General features: G+C 43.3%; 1 protein-coding gene across 2 annotated transcripts in view; it reads left to right on the forward strand.

Annotated features, from left to right (window-relative positions):
- GLRA3 (glycine receptor alpha 3) overlaps positions 1 to 16,830 on the forward strand; it is a 258,672-nt gene that overhangs the window by 184,615 nt on the left and 57,227 nt on the right. For both annotated transcript variants that reach the window (XM_063460013.1, XM_063460014.1), the window contains exon 5: positions 15,975 to 16,057. In XM_063460013.1, coding sequence (XP_063316083.1) covers positions 15,975 to 16,057 — 83 coding nt within the window. The remainder of the gene's footprint in view (positions 1 to 15,974; positions 16,058 to 16,830) is intronic.

Genomic DNA, 16,830 nt, shown 5'->3' on the forward strand with positions numbered 1-16,830 from the left:
TTATCCAATTTTCTATTTCTTTTATTGAGATTGTGTTTTTTAAGTGAATAAATTGCTATCTCTACATTCATCTGGTATCCTCAAGTTTTGTAAGCTGATAAGGAATTCCAGGACAAGCTGGGTACTGCACTTTTAACCATATCTAAAGAAACATCTACCTCATCCTTCCATTATTACAAGGCTTTTCAGTCTGAGCCAGCTACTTAAGTGGCTCAGCACCATGTGAGTGAGTTCAATAGAGTATAATAAGAAAAAGTTATTTTAACTGTGCTAATCTATGGTTTTTCCTTTACATTGTTTACAGGTGTATTGGGATAATTACCTGTGGTAAACTTTTTTTTATATATTGAGTGCTCTCACTGTTTTTATTTTCGGGAATTCACAATACGCTTTAACCAGCAGCATGACGTAAAATTGACTGTAGTTTTGAAACTTGCAGGATTATACAGTAAAGTGAGAGTTCAAGGCAAATCACAAGAGAAGTTCTCTGGCCTAAATTTGAAATTCACTTTGGGTTCACTTTTAATTCTCAGTTTAGTAAAAAAAAAACCTTTAAGGCTTTACTTTCCACTCTAAGGTTGAACTCAGGTTGACATGACAGCAGAGCAAAAATAAATATCAACAGACACGTGAGGCAGGTAGGGTTCATAGCTTACAATTCAATACTTGAAGAAATGCATACATATAATGTGTGTGTATACATCTCTGAAATTGCATAATTAAGTAAAACTATGTCTTATCTACAAGTAAAAATTATATAGAAAAGCATCTATTAGAAAAATTAACTAATGTACACACATGTATTAACATGAACAAAATCACTGTCACGTGCACAAACATACAAACATAATCACACTTAAGATTCATGTTAAAGATCTTTTACTCACTCACCAACACATAGTGATGTCGCGAACACAACATTTTCGGTTCACGAACGGCGGACGCGAACTTCCGCAAACGTTCGCGAACCGTTTGAACCACCATAGACTTCAATAGGCAGGCAAATTTTAAAACCCACAGGGACTCTTTCTGGCCACAATAGTGATGGAAAAGTTGTTTCAAGGGGACTAACACCTGGACTGTGGCATGCCGGAGGAGGATCCATGGCAAAACTCCCATGGAAAATTACACAGTTGATGCAGAGTCTGGTTTTAATCCATAAAGGGCATAAATCACCTAACATTCCTAAATCACAATGGATATGGATTGACACCTGACATATGACATATTGACACCTTGACATATGAATTGACACCTGTCCTCAGAGACCCTGATACACACTGACACAGAGCAGAATAGGGACTGTTCCCCCTACATAGGGTCACTTGGCAGATATGGATTGACACCTATCCTAAGGATCCCTGATACACACTGACACAGAGCAGAATAGGGACTGTTCCCCCTACATAGGGTCACTTGGCAGATATGGATTGACACCTGTCCTCAGAGACCCTGATACACACTGACACAGAGCAGAATAGGGACTGTCCCCCCTACATAGGGTCACTTGGCAGATATGGATTGACACCTGTCCTCAGGGACCCTGATACACACTGACACAGAGCAGAATAGGGACTGTTCCCCCTACATAGGGTCACTTGGCAGATATGGATTGAAACCTGTCCTCAGAGACCCTGATACACACTGACACAGAGCAGAATAGGGAATATTCACTAAATGCCAAACATTGTTATACAGGGGAATATTCAGTAAATAAGGATAAGGGGGGGGACCTACTGTCCTCCCCCCCGACTCCCACCCCCGCGCGGTGGGTGGGGGCCATAAATCACAATGGGGGGACCTACTGTCCTCCCGCCCGCCCCCACCCGTGAGCGGTGGGTGGGGGCCATAAAAATAATGAGGGGGGGACCTACTGTATGATGTTGTATCGATCAGGTAGTGTAAGGGTTACGCCCGCTTCACAGTGACAGACCAAACTCCCCGTTTAACGCACCGCAAACAACCGCAAACAGTCCATTTGCAGAACCGCAAACTCCCCATTTGCACAAGGTTGGATACCAAGCTAGCCATGTCCGTTCCTTGTCCTCACTGATGTCATTGAAGGTCTCTGCCTCCACCCAGCCACGTACAACACCAAGGGTCCCTGAAAGTACGCTAATAAACTGAAAAAAGAAAAAATCTCCCAAGAAGGAGATCTAAAACTGGCATTGGAAAAGGTTAGACAACTATAATAAAGTGATACCTACAAATCCTAGTGAGCATAGGTGTATAATAGAGGGAGAAAGGGAAAGCAGAGTAATGCTTCCTAATACCGTGGTTAGTACCCTTTGTTAAAGTAAATTGAGTAATGGACAAAAGTCTTTATTGTATCATTTATAAATAACAAAGGGATACTATACTCATGCCCCTATAGTGGCTAATTGTGTAATAATGGTAATACTATTACCTATTATATAATATTGGCAGGGGCAAGGAAATTCCCTCTAAATAGATGGGTATAGGCAGAGAGTATGGAGACCGGAGTGATAAAGTGTCAATAAGGTGATATAAAGTTAAATGTATCACAGACACACAGCCTCCCTTTCTCTTAGCTAGTTTCCAGAAATGCAGGATAGGTAGAAGGGCTATAAAGACCCAGAGAGGTCTAAGAAGAATCCTCTAAACTAGCCCTAATCTCCTTAAACACCTTCAAGGGTGTTCTAAGCTAAAGCTCAATCTAAACGTTTAGATGACTGCCTGATTTCCCATCACAAATGCTGGCTAGGAATAACACTGTGCAAGACAAAGAGTGGGTCTAAGTGCCCATAGTGCAGTAAAGTGTCCCTAGTGAAGTGAAAAAGAGAATAACGAGCTGGCGCCCAAGAGAATAACAAGCTGGCGCCCTATCAGGGGACGTGTATATGGCATCGATTTTAGGAACCGGGAGAAGGAAAAAGATGCTTGGTCGGTCCTCCTACTTCAAATTTGGGGCACTGCGCGTGCAATCTAATGTGCCACCAGATAGGAGTGGTGTGTTAAGTAGTACTATTCCTATCAGTTTAATCCCTGTTATGTGCCTTTTTTTTGGTTTGGTTTTTGAAGCCACAGTGCAGCACCAGAGGCCCGAAAAATTAGGCATGTACACATGCCTGAAAAATTAGGTATAATTGCAGCCGCTGCAGTAGCAGCGGCCATAAAAATTGATGTTTGTTTCCCAGGCAGAAAGTGCCCTAAAACATTGCGGCTTGAACCCTAGTTGGTGGCTGATAAGTCACGCAAGTCAACCGGCATTCAGAGCTAAAATACAGCAGCGTGTGGACCATTTTTAGCCCAAGGCAGCTCATCTAATCAGGCCTTTTTTAGTCGAATGTATCGCCCACTGTCAGTCCCTTCGGGATCCATCCCTCATTCATCTTAATAAAGGTGAGGTAATCTAGACTTTTTTGACCTAGGCGACTTCTCTTCTCAGTGACAATACCTCCCGCTGCACTGAAGGTCCTTTCTGACAGGACACTTGAAGCGGGGCCGGCCAGAAGTTCTATCGCAAATTGGGATAGCTCAGGCCACAGGTCAAGCCTGCACACCCAGTAGTCAAGGGGTTCATCGCTCCTCAGAGTGTCAATATCTGCAGTTAAGGCGAGGTAGTCTGCTACCTGTCGGTCGAGTCGTTCTCTGAGGGTGGATCCCGAAGGGCTATGGCGATGCGTAGGACTTAAAAAGCTCTGCATGTCCTCCGTCAACAACACTTCTTTAAAGCGTCCTGTCCTTGCCGGCGTGGTCGTGGGAGGAGGAGGATGACTTTCACCTCTTCCCCTGTTAGATTCCCATTGTGCTGTGACATCACCCTTATACGCTGTGTAAAGCATACTTTTTAATTTATTTTGCAAATGCTGCATCTTTTCCGACTTGTTGTAATTTAGTAACATTTCAGCCACTTTCTGCTTATACCGGGGGTCTAGTAGCGTTTTTATACGAGGGTCCCTCAACAGGCACGACAGCATGAAAGACCCCATTTGCACAAGGTTGGATGCCGAGCTACTCATTTCCCGTTCCTCCTCCTCAGTGATCTCAATGAAGGTATGTTCTTCCCCCCAGCCACGTACAACACAATAGGTACCAGATAGGTGACAACGAGCACCCTGGGATGCCTGTTGTGGTTGGTCTTCCTCCTCCTCCTCAAAGCCACATTCCTCCTCTGACTCGTCTTCCTCACAATCCTCTTCCAGCATGGCCGCAGGTCCAGCAAGCGATGCTGATAAGGCTGTTTCTGGTGGTGATGGTGACCACAACTCTTCCTCTTCCTCTTCATGCTCATCTACGGCCTGATCCAGCACTCTTCGCAGGGCACGCTCCAGGAAGAAAACAAATGGTATGATGTTGCTGATGGTGCCTTCGGTGCGACTGACTAGGTTTGTCACCTCCTCAAAAGGACGCATGAGCCTACAGACATTGCGCATGAGCATCCAGTAACGTGGCAAAAAAATTCCCAGCTCCCCAGAGGCTGTCCTAGCACCCCGGTCATACAAATATTCATTATATACAAAATATGAATACCGCACTCAAACAATGGCAATAAACCTGATTGTTAAACCTGTGTTAGATTTCATAGTATTTATTGTGATGTTTTTAGAATAATTCATAAAGATAGTGGTATTTCATCAAAGTAACACATAATTCATCCTATATACACAAGCTATTTACATATATCTACACACAGAATCATCCTTTGTTTGATGAAAAGTTCAAAGTCTGTATATCTGTACACACTAATTGGTGATCCTAAGCGCAGAGAAGATAGAAAAACAAATGACGAAAAAATCATGTGAAAAAATGAAAAAATTGAAAAAAATGGAAAAACATCCAATCAGGGAAAATATTGCAAAGAAGAAAAGAAAAAAAGGGGAAAAAAGGGAAAAATAAAAATCAAAGATAAAATAAAACAATGAAAAAATGCAAAATACTACAGTCCTGATCAATTGCAGTCCAGTATATAGTGCACTATATATACCCCACTATCTGTGGGTTGATCTCACCAATGTAGTATATTTCTTTATGCTGTGTCAGAAGATCCTGCAGTCTGTGAGAGATGGTGTGATGGGAGGGGATGAAAGTAGTTCCTGATGATTGTAGAGATGATCACCACACTGTATCAGCAGGTAGCTGGTCAATCCTTGTGTAGTAAGTAAAGTCAATCCTAAGGCTCTCCTATAATTGGGTTGCGCGCTCGGGACGTGCGTGTCCCTTCGATGGCCCCAGTTTACTCCGTGCTGCCAAAAGACAAATGTCAGGGTTTAAATATCCTAAATGTTGGCGGCTAAACTCTGCCGCGTCTACTCCGTGGTCCTGCTTCCGCATTCCGACGTCAGCGTGCGTCATTACGTCATGCGTGTTTCACCAAACTTTATTGTTTACAAACATATTCTGGTTACACAAAACCAGAGCTATTGAACTAGCGAGAAAAAATAACCTATTGTAGTGACATTAATACAAATGCAAATGAGAACCTATTGTAGGAACATTAATGCAAATACAAGTGAAGATAAAATAAGCATGTAGATTAAATGTTAATGGTGAATTAGAACGCAATCAAGAATTAGTATCTAGGTACTACATCAATTGACTTATAGGAAACAGCTATGCATAAACCAAGACCTCAGAGTAGTATACTGTACAGTTATCATGATGCTCACCTGTAACAGAAGATCAAGAGGAAAAAGGAAGTCTTGATATAAAAAAGCTAGTTGGGCAACCAGCTGTATGAAAAGGAAAGAAAATGTATTATCTTTAATTATACTCTACAAAAAAGGGGGGGGGGGAAACGTTTTTTAGAAAATAAATTTTACAAAAAAGTGGGGGAAAAAAACTTTATCATGAGGGAACAAATAAAACTGTTGAAAACTTTGATGGTGCAACTCACCTGTCCCACATAGCCCCATTGTGTCCCCGGGCCCTGTCTGTGAGGGACCCTGAAATGTCGACAGGTAGCGGACCCAGAGGGGTCAAAGTGTTGGCAGGAAAGAACCACGGACCAATGCTGGTCATGGGGAGCCTCTGTAAGGAGCACAAAATCATAGAGCAGACAATAGTGAGGATACGGAGAAATATATATTATAAAAAGTGTTTGAGATCATAGTCCTCATTAAGCCCTAGTGGTGACAGAGTCTCCAAGGTACTTATCCATTTAGTTTCTCTCTGGAGTAAGAGCTTCTGTCTATCTCCCCCCCTGCGTAGGGGTGGGATTCTGTCTAAGATTTGAAACCTCAGTTGGTTCACATTATGGCCATGTATTTTAAAATGCCTGGGTACCGGAGCTTCCACTTTATTGTGCAGTAATGCCGCCCTAATGCTCCTTTTGTGCTCCCCTATCCGCTCTTTCACTGGCCTGATGGTCTCCCCCACATATAGAAGCCCACAGGGACACTTTAGAGCATATACGACAAAATCTGAGTTGCATGTGTAATAATCTTTAACGTAAATTTTTTTACCTGATCTGGGATGAACAAAATATTCCCCCTTGATCACACTGTTACAGTGTGAGCAATTAAGACATGGAAAGGTACCTTTCTTGGGTTCTGAGAAAAACCTAGTTTGTTTCTTTGAGCTGCCAATATCAGACTTAACTACCATGTCCCTCAGATTAGAGGCCCTCTGGTATGAAAAGAGCGGGGATTGTTGAAATATCGGGGGTAGTTGGGTATCTCCCTGAAAAAGTTGCCAGTGCTTTAATATAAACTGTCTTATATCCCTGTTGAGTGGGGTATAAGGTGTCACAAGTGTGAGCCTTTCTACTTTATCTGTTGTCCCAGTACCCGAGAGAGTTTCTTGTCGGGAAAGGGTGTCAACCTTCTGTCGCTGGTTGTCGACTATATGTGCGGGATAGCCCCTCTCTATGAATTTTTTGGCCATAAAGTCTAAGCCTGTGATCACCTTATCCTCCTGTGAGACTATCCTTTTCACCCTTAGCAGTTGGCTATATGGTAACCCATTTTTTAAATGAGTTGGATGGAAGCTGGAGTAGGTCAGTAGATTATTGCGGTCAGTTGGTTTTATATACAGGTCACTATGGAGGCAATTTTGTACCCTCTGGACCTGGACATCTAAGAAGGGAACAGTCGTAGTATCGCAGTACATGGCGAATTTAATGTTAGCATCAAGTGTGTTTAATGACTTAAAAAACTCCTGTATTTGGGCCCTAGTGCTGCTCCAACATCTAAATACGTCGTCTATGTATCTTTTCCAGACTAGACATTTAGAGAATAGAGGATGCGGATAAATACATGTTTCTTCCATGCGATTCATGTAAATATTTGCATATGTTGGCGCGACATTCGAGCCCATGGCTGTCCCTTTAATCTGCTTATAGTACCTATTGCCAAATAGAAAGTAGTTCTCTGTTAGGATAAAGTTCAGTAGTTCCCTGATATATTGTCTTGCCTCCCCTTGTTGGGTCAATCTCAGGTCTTCCTCTTCATGCTCATCTACGGCCTGATCCAGCACTCTTCGCAGGGCATGCTCCAGGAAGAAAACAAATGGCATGATGTCGCTGATGGTGCCTTCGGTGCGACTGACTAGGTTTGTCACCTCCTCAAAAGGACGAATGAGCCTACAGACATTGCGCATGAGAATCCAGTAACATGGCAAAAAAATTCCCAGCTCCCCAGAGGCTGTCCTAGCACCCCGGTCATACAAATATTAATTAACTGCTTTTTCTAGTTGGAGCAGGCGGTCGAACATTAGGAGTGTTGAATTCCAACGTGTCGGGCTGTCGCAAATCAAGCGCCTCACTGGCATGTTGTTTCACCGCTGAATATCTGCAAAGTGCGCCATGGCCGTGTAGGAACGCCTGAAATTGCCACACACCTTCCTGGCCTGCTTCAGGACGTCCTGTAAGCCTGTGTACTTATGCACAAAGCGTTGTACGATCAGATTACACACATGTGCCATGCACGGCACATGTGTCAACTTGCCCAACTTCAATGCGCCAACAAATTTGTTCCGTTGTCACAAACCACTTTGCCGATATCCAGTTGCTGCGGAGTCAGCCACTTTTCCACCTGTGCGTTCAGGGCGGACAGGAGTGCTTGTCCGGTGTGACTCTCTGCTTTCAAGCAAGTCAAACACAAGACGGCGTGACACTGCCATATCCGGGATGTGGAATAGTACCTGGGGAGCTGCGGGGGTGCCATTGATGTGGAGCAAGACGCAGCAGCAGAAGAGGACTCAGCCGAGGAGGTTATGGAAGAGGATGGAGTAGGAGGAGTAGAGGAGGTGGCAGCAGGCCTGCCTGCAAGTCGTGGCGGTGTCACCAACTCCTCTGCAGAGCCACGCATTCCATGCTTGGCAGTCGTCAGCAGGTTTACCCAATGCGCAGTGTAGGTGATATACCTGCCCTGACCATGCTTTGCAGACCAGGTATCAGTGGTCAGATGGACCCTTGCCCCAACACTGTGTGCCAGACATGCCATTACTTCCTTTTGCACAATCGAGTACAGGTTGGGGATTGCCTTTTGTGAAAAGAAATTTCGGCCGGGTACCTTCCACTGCGGTATCCCAATAGCCACAAATTTTTTGAACGCCTCAGACTCCACGAGCTTGTATGGTAAAAGCTGGCGGGCTAATAGTTCAGACAAGCCAGCTGTCAGACGCTGGGCAAGGGGGTGACTTTCTGACATTGGCTTCTTACGCTCAAACATGTCCTTGACAGACACCTGACTGTGGGCAGATGAGCGGGAACTGCTCAAGATGAGAGACGGAGTGGCGGATGGTTGAGAGGGGGCAAGGAGGACAGCAGTGGTTGACGTGGCTGAAGATGCTGGACCAGGAGGAGGATGGCGGCTTTGAGTTTGTGTGCTGCTTGTACTCATGTGTTGATCCCATAGGCGTTTGTGATGTGCGATCATGTGCCTACGCAAAGCAGTTGTACCTAGGTGGGTGTTGGACTTCCCACGACTCAGTTTCTTTTGGCACAGGTTGCAAATGGCATTGCTGTTGTCAGAGGCAGACACACAAAAGAAATGCCACACTGCTGAGCTCTGCAATGACGGCATTCTGGTGGTGGACACAGCATGCGTTGATTGGCGTGCTGTCGGGCTGACCCCAGGTGCCGATGCATGCTGTCTGACTGTGCCACTAGCTCCTTGCGACGACCTCCCCCTGCTTCCAACTCGTCTCCTCCTCCTCTCTGTCTCCCCATCTGAACTTTCGCCCTGTTCTTCTTCTTGCCGAGCGGGCACCCATGTGACATCCATGGACGCATCGTCATCATCAACCGCTTCACTTGTATCTGACAACTCAGTAAAGGAAGCAGCAGCGGGTACAACATAATCATCATCACACCGTACGTCCATGTGTGTAATGCTGCCTGACTGAGACATATCCCTGTTATCTACATCTACATGGTTGCGTATCACTCATTTCTTCAAACGGATGTGTAAATAACTCCTCTGACAGATAAAATGAAGCGGCTCTGGTGCTAGTGTTGGTGGTGGCGGCAGGCGGGTGAGTGGTATCTTGAGATGTGCCTGAAGCTAAGCTGGAGGAGGATGGTGCGTCAAGGTTCTGAGCGGAAGCTGTAGAAGATTGGGTGTCCTGTGTTAGCCAGTCAACTATGTCCTCAGAACTTTTCAAGTTCAGGGTACGTGGGATCTGAAAATTGGGCATTATTCTAGGGCAAAAGGGAATCACAGCACCACGACCACGACGGCCCCTGCGGGGTGGCCTGCCTCTGCCGGTCATTTTTTTTGAATTAGTGGTACTATGCGTGCAAGCTACTGTAAGACCAGATATGAGTGGCAATGGGCACTGGCAGAGGTCGGTAGAGTACACGCTGTAGGCCTGACACCTGCTTGAAGGACACTGACTGCTATTCAATCTATAACAGTGAAAAAAGTTTTTGGGTTTTAAATGCACGCTATAGTGACACCAGATATGAGTGGCAATGTGCACTTGCAGAGGTTGGCAGAGTACACTCTAAAGGCCTGACACCCGCTTGAAGGACACTGACTGCTATTAGCTTACAGTGAAAAACTTTTTTCTTTTTAAAGGCACGCTATTGTGACACCAGATATAAGTCGCAAAGTGGACTGGCAGAGGTTGGCAGAGTACACGCTGAAGGCCTGACACCCGCTTGAAGGACACTGACTGCTATTAGCTTACAGTGAAAAACTTTTTTTCTTTTTAATGGCACGCTATTGTGACACCAGATATGAGTGGCAAAGTACACTGGCAGAGGTTGGCAGAGTACACGCTGAAGGCCTGACACCCGCTTGAAGGACACTGACTGCTATTAGCTTACAGTGAAAAACTGTTCTTCTTTTTAAAGGCACGCTATTGTGACACCAGATATGAGTGGCAAAGTGGACTGGCAGAAGTTGGCAGACAACTAACTGCTATTCAATCTATTACAGTGAAAAAAAAAATGTTTTTAAATGCAAGCTATTGTGACACCAGATATGAGTGGTGGCACTGGGCAAGTGGGCACAGTATCCACTGTGAGCCTTACAGAGAAGCTGGCAAGCAGGCAACTGCAATTACATTACATAGAAAAAAAAAGGAGACTAATGTTCTAGCCCTAAAAAGGGCTTTTTGGGGTGCTGTCCTTACAGCAGAGATCAGATGAGTCCTTCAGGACTGTAGTGGACACTGAATACCCTAGCCAAGCTATCCATTTCCCTATCAAATGAGCAGCAACTACACTTTCCCTCCTCTATCTAAGAATGCAGCTTCAGAATGAATCTAAAATGGATGCTGTGCAGGAGGTGGGAGGGTCTGGAAGGGAGGGTCTGCTGCTAATTTGATGGAATGTGTCTGCTGACCGTGAGGCACAGGGTCACAGTTTACTCAATGATGACGAATAGGGGGCGGATCGAACCGCGCATGTGTTCGCCCGCCGTGGCGAACGCGAACACGCTATGTTCGCCGGGAACTATTCACCGGTGAACAGTTCGGTACATCACTACCAACACACACTTACTGGCAGAAACACTGAGAAAGTCACTGACTCACACACTCACTGTCATGACCCCTGCGCCATCTGGATGTCACCGTATTCATGTTGATGCTCTGTGCCATTTATGCCACATTATTCTCATACTTTTTTGAGTTCACACCAATGTTAATCAGTGATATTGATTACGTACAATCATAATTGATGAAAGCTAATGGCAGGCATTCTATGGTGATTAAAGGAGTTGACCTATCATGATCTCAGTTAACTGAGAGTGTGCTATTGTGATTCACTGTGATTTCTGGTTATTGACATGGCTCTTTTTATTGACCAATCTGATCTCTGGAGTCCCAGACCAGTTACCAGTATTTCTATACTCTTCCCTCTTGGAGTGTCCCTGTTTTCTTTTTGTCTGTTTATCAGACAGTGTTTTATACTTTTCTAATTAAACCCAGTCACTCTAAGTACCTATAACAGTTGTTTTTCTATTCTATAGACACAGCTGTACACTCTCACTGACACTCAAGTTCACTGACACTCACGTTTGGTATGTCGATTCCCTTACTGTTATGAGGTCTGGTCATGGCTGCTACCCTTATACATGTGCCAGTTATGTCACAGTTAATGAGAATAAGCATCAAGCACCCTGACTGCCTTAGAAATACACAAGGGTTACCCTTGCCACAAGTGAACTCTCTTATAATTTGTATGTCTAGACCCACCCTCTTTGTTCAATGGCCAGTCACACCTACATTTTGTTTATTTAATGTTTGGAGGCAGTGGCCAACACCAGCATGGAGGTGCCTATTTTGAGATATCCTGATTTCCATGTAGGCCTGACCAGCCCTAATAAGATGGTCTAATTGAAGATACATTTGGGAAGTTTATCTAAAGATATCACTTACATGTGCTATGTTATTTGTAGAGTAACGGACTTGAAGTCCCTCTCACTTCCTTATATAGATAAAGGATTCAATCAAATTTCCTTACATGGAAATATAAGTCTATGTTACCCAAAGAATGGATTTAATTACAACTGGGCAATTAACACTTGCATTAGAGTAAAGATCTCCCATTGACACCCATTGGAAAATAGCTATTTTATTTATTTATTTTAAATGGCATCTAGTTAGATCTGTTTGGACTTTTCTTGTAATTTATTTGCTTCACTTATATACTTTCAACCATTTTGTACATGTTATCTTCATTTATTATATTAGAAATGTAGCAATAAATATAATACTGTTGTTCTCTCTGAATACTACAACAGATATAATACATTTATCACATGTAATAGAATGTATCCCCCACTTACAAATTGAATTATATAATGTCCTTGTGCGTACAAGGTTAATGCATAGCTTGGTGAGAACTGTATTAAGACAAACTGGACTGATATATAAATAAGCTAAATATTGTATTTTTCCGAATGAAACATAAATGACAGAAAATAAATCCACTGAAAATTCAATGAAATGTCATCACTGTCATTTTAATTTATAAAAATGTTATCTTTATGAAATGCTAAAAACATACACAAGGTTACTTACTAAAGTGAGAATTGAAAGTTAATTCAAAGTTGATTTAAAATTTAAAGCTAGAGTAGTCAAATTGAAAGCATAGCTCAGACAGAGCTTAGCAGCGGAAGTGGTTGGAAACATAATCTAGGTCTAGGATCTCCAGGAAAATCTGCTGTTTTACGCATTTAAGAAATACTGTTAAAGACACTGTCCTGGCTGACAAGACCGGTGATGCAAGACCGGTGATGCACTTTTGGGCCCAAAATGGCTGCAGAGCTAGATGACTACTCCAATTCCTTAGAGGACCTATCTTTAAGTAAACTGCAGACTTACCAACTCCGACACCCTCTCATTCAGACAACCACCCTGTGACAAAGAAGACCTTACAAGAGCTTTTGGCAGGGCTACAGAAAACAATCCAAGCAGATGTGGCTTTGCTCCAACAAGACCTTACGAGACTTATAGGCCGATTGGGTACAGTGGAGGCCTTGATGACTGACCACACTCAGAGTTTAATCTCACTCAAACAAGAGATGCAGGCACAGAAGGAACAGCAGACAGGGGTTGAACAGAAATTTGAGACCCGGGAAGAAATGACGCTCCACAATAACCTAAAACGTAGAGGCATACTGGAGGATGTACTGGTGGCAGAGCTTCCACATCTCTTGAGGAGACTACTTGTGGTCATCGAATGAGATGTGCTTGGCTTGCCTTGGGGACATCAACCCCAAGGCAAGCCATGCACATCTCATTCAATTACATATTCTGAGTCCCAAATCTTAGGAGGGCTATTGACATGGTACCAATAGATCTGGTGGTGCATTTTCAGCAAAGCAGTGACAAGGCCATGGTGCAGGAAGGGGACTTTTTATTATTGGCTCACAGCCTCTAGACCAAAGTTTACGTACATACATGTTTATTCAAGATGTGGAGGCATTTTGTTCAGCTTATTAAATTCTAAGTTTCCTCCCTCTCCCCAGTTTGCTGGCTGTCTCTATCTTGCAGGGCTTAGGATTTCCTTAGTATAGGTAGTGAGCCATTGGGGTGACCAAAAGAGCCTTTTCTTTTTTATTTTATTAGATATTGGCCAGCAATTGTTTTGTCCTTAATGATAGTGGTCCAATATTTTATTAAACATAAAAAACCTTCAAAAATCCTCAGTTTGCTGACTGACTTTCTAGGGTGTATTTTGTTCCAGAGTTGGACTACACACTATCATTTATCACCAATGCCAATCATTGTGCAGCCATGTATTTTCTTGTGTCAGTAAATTCAGAAAAATAAAGAATATATATATTTTTTAAAGCATTTGAACTTAAATTTTGATTTCTCACTCTAGTAAATAACCCTGTAAGTTTGGTGGCATAGCCACGTCAATGTTACATATTTGCATGTAGGAAATACAATAAAGCAGACAGACTGAACTTTAGCTCAATCTTTTTCAAATAAAGTAAATTTTATTAGGAGTGCACTAAAGTAAATTACACTGCTCAAAAAAATAAAGGGAACACTTAAACAACACAATGTAACTCCATGTCAATCACACTTCTGTGAAATCAGACTGTCCACTTAGTAAGCAACACTGAGTGACAATCAATCAATCAATTTCACATGCTGTTGTGCAAATGGGAAAGACAACAGGTGGAAATTACAGGCAATTAGCAAGACACCCCCAATAAAAGAGTGGTTCTGCAGGTCACAAATTCTCAGTTCCTATGCTTCCTGGCTGATGTTTTGGTCACTTTTGAATGCTGGTGGTGCTTTCACTCTAGTGGTAGCATGAGACGGAGTCTACAACCCACACAAGTGGCTGAGGTAGTGCAGCTCATCCAGGATGGCACATCAATGCAAGCTGTGGCAAGAAGATTTGCTGTGTCTGTCAGCGTAGTCTCCAGAGCATGGAGGCGTTACCAGGAGACAGGCCAGTACATCAGGAGACGTGGAGGAGGCCATAGGAGGGCAACAACCCAGCAGCAGGACCGCTACCTCCGCCTTTGTGCAAGGAGGAACAGGAGGAGCACTGCCAGAGCCCTGCAAAATGACCTCCAGCAGGCCACAAATGTGCATGTGTCTGCTTAAACGGTCAGAAACAGACTCCATGAGGGTGGTATGAGGGCCCGACGTCCACAGGTGGGGGTTGTGCTTACAGCCCAACACCGTGCAGGACGTTTGGCATTTGCCAGAGAACACCAAGATTGGAAAATTCGCCACTGGCGCCCTGTGCTCTTCACAGATGACAGCAGGTTCACACTGAGCACATGTGACAGACGTGACAGAGTCTGGAGTTGCCGTGGAGAACGTTATGCTGCCTGCAACATCCTCCAGCAAGACCGGTTTGGTAGTGGGTCAGTAATGGTGTGGGATGGCATTTCTTTTGGGGGCCGCACAGCCCTCCATGTGCTCACCAGAGGTAGCCTGACTGCCATTAGGTACCGAGATGAGATCCTCAGACCCCTTGTGAGACCATATGCTGGTGCGGTTGGCCCTGGGTTCCTCCTAATGCAAGACAATGCTAGACCTCATGTGGCTGGAGTGTGTCAGCAGTTCCTGCAAGACGAAGGCATTGATGCTATGGACTGGCCTGCCCATTCCCCAGACCTGAACCCAATTGAGCACATCTGGGACATCATGTCTCGCTCCATCCACCAACATCACGTTGCACCACAGACTGTCCAGGAGTTGGCAGATGCTTTAGTCCAGGTCTGGGAGGTGATCCCTGAGGAGACCATCCGCCACCTCATCAGAAGCATGCACAGGCATTGTAGGGAGGTCATACAGGCACGTGGAGGCCACACACACTACTGAGCCTCATTTTGACTTGTTTTAAGGACATTACATCAAAGTTGGATCAGCCTGTAGTGTGTTTTTCCACTTTAATTTTGAGTGTGACTCCAAATCCAGACCTCCATGGGTTGAAAAATGTGATTTCCATTTTTTTTATTTTTGTGTGATTTTGTTGTCAGCACATTCAACTATGTAAAGAACAAAGTATTTCACAATAATATTTAATTAATTCAGATCTAGGATGTGTTATTTTTGTGTTCCCTTTATTTTTTGAGCAGTGTATATTGTGTCATAAACAATTGATAAATAAGAATCTTTAGTATCATTTTCACATTTGTTGTAATTGACTTGAAGTTGAATACTGACATTGGCCCTCAGGTTGGTCCTGGGTTGCATCAACATTCACTGTTTCATGTATCTTTAGCTTTATCTGTAGCATACATGGGCACTGCACCAACTCCACTCCAGTCTTCTAGGCTTTAACAATTGGTAACCTTCACAAACCTTCTAAAGACTGCATAATGGAATTGTCCACCAACTTTATGTTCAAGCCATATAGACCAAACAGATGATCCCAGCCTAAAGCCAACAAGTGGGGAAACATGAGCATTCACAAATATATCAAAGTATTTTTGAACATTTCTTGCTGTAATTGCACATATTTGATTGTTGTGCTAAGGTCTATTAATATTAACTTTTCGGCATTTGTCAATAAAAATTCTTCATTTGCCAAGGAAAATAGCATATACGCATCTCTAATGTAATTTTTTTATTTTGCATTGCAGATTGACACTAACGCTATCTTGTCCAATGGATTTGAAGAACTTTCCTATGGATGTACAGACCTGTATAATGCAATTAGAAAGCTGTAAGTGACATGGGTGATAACTAGAATAATATTCACATTTAAGTATTATTTTGACTGTCATTGTGGAACTGAACATCAACATGTACCCTGCATAACTTTAATAATTTCAAATACACTTTAATTTATTATTATTATTATTATTATTATTATTATTATTATTATTATTATGGCTGAATATTTACACTAAATTGTTGGTGTTAAATTATATTTAACTACAGTTTAATAGTCTTGGACATTCACTTTCAGATGAACAAGTTTTCAGCCGAATTTTGTCTATTCATCCATTTGTCTCAAAGACGAATGAATGAAAACAAATTACAACGAATGCAACAAAGAGCGAATTGGTTATTGGATACAATTTTGTCTGTACAATTCATTCTTCCATTCATTTTAGTTTACTGCAAGGCGGGAGTTACCGGCTTGCAACTCTCTCCTTGTAATATGTAAAAATAGAAGTGGCAGGTGACAGCTTTCTAAATCCCCCAATGCCCTCCTGGCCATATGGGGGTCAATATGAGGTTCAATCCTCCCTTATGCTCCAACCTATTTTGCTGTGAATAAGGGCATGTGTACAAAACAGTGAGCAACCAGTGGCTGCTCACTGTCTAAAAAAAGACAAGTAACTGACTAGCTGTTGAGTATCTTATCCATGCAAATGGACTCAGAGCATTCTGATTGGATGGCTTAAGGCTTAACACTAGGTCCCTGAACACTAGCGCTACTTGGGGGGCATGGGTGGGAGCATGAGGAGGAGCATTTTGCCACCCAGTTAA

The sequence above is a fragment of the Pelobates fuscus genome, chromosome 6, assembly GCF_036172605.1.
Source record: "Pelobates fuscus isolate aPelFus1 chromosome 6, aPelFus1.pri, whole genome shotgun sequence".
Classification (NCBI taxonomy): Eukaryota; Metazoa; Chordata; class Amphibia; order Anura; family Pelobatidae; genus Pelobates; species Pelobates fuscus.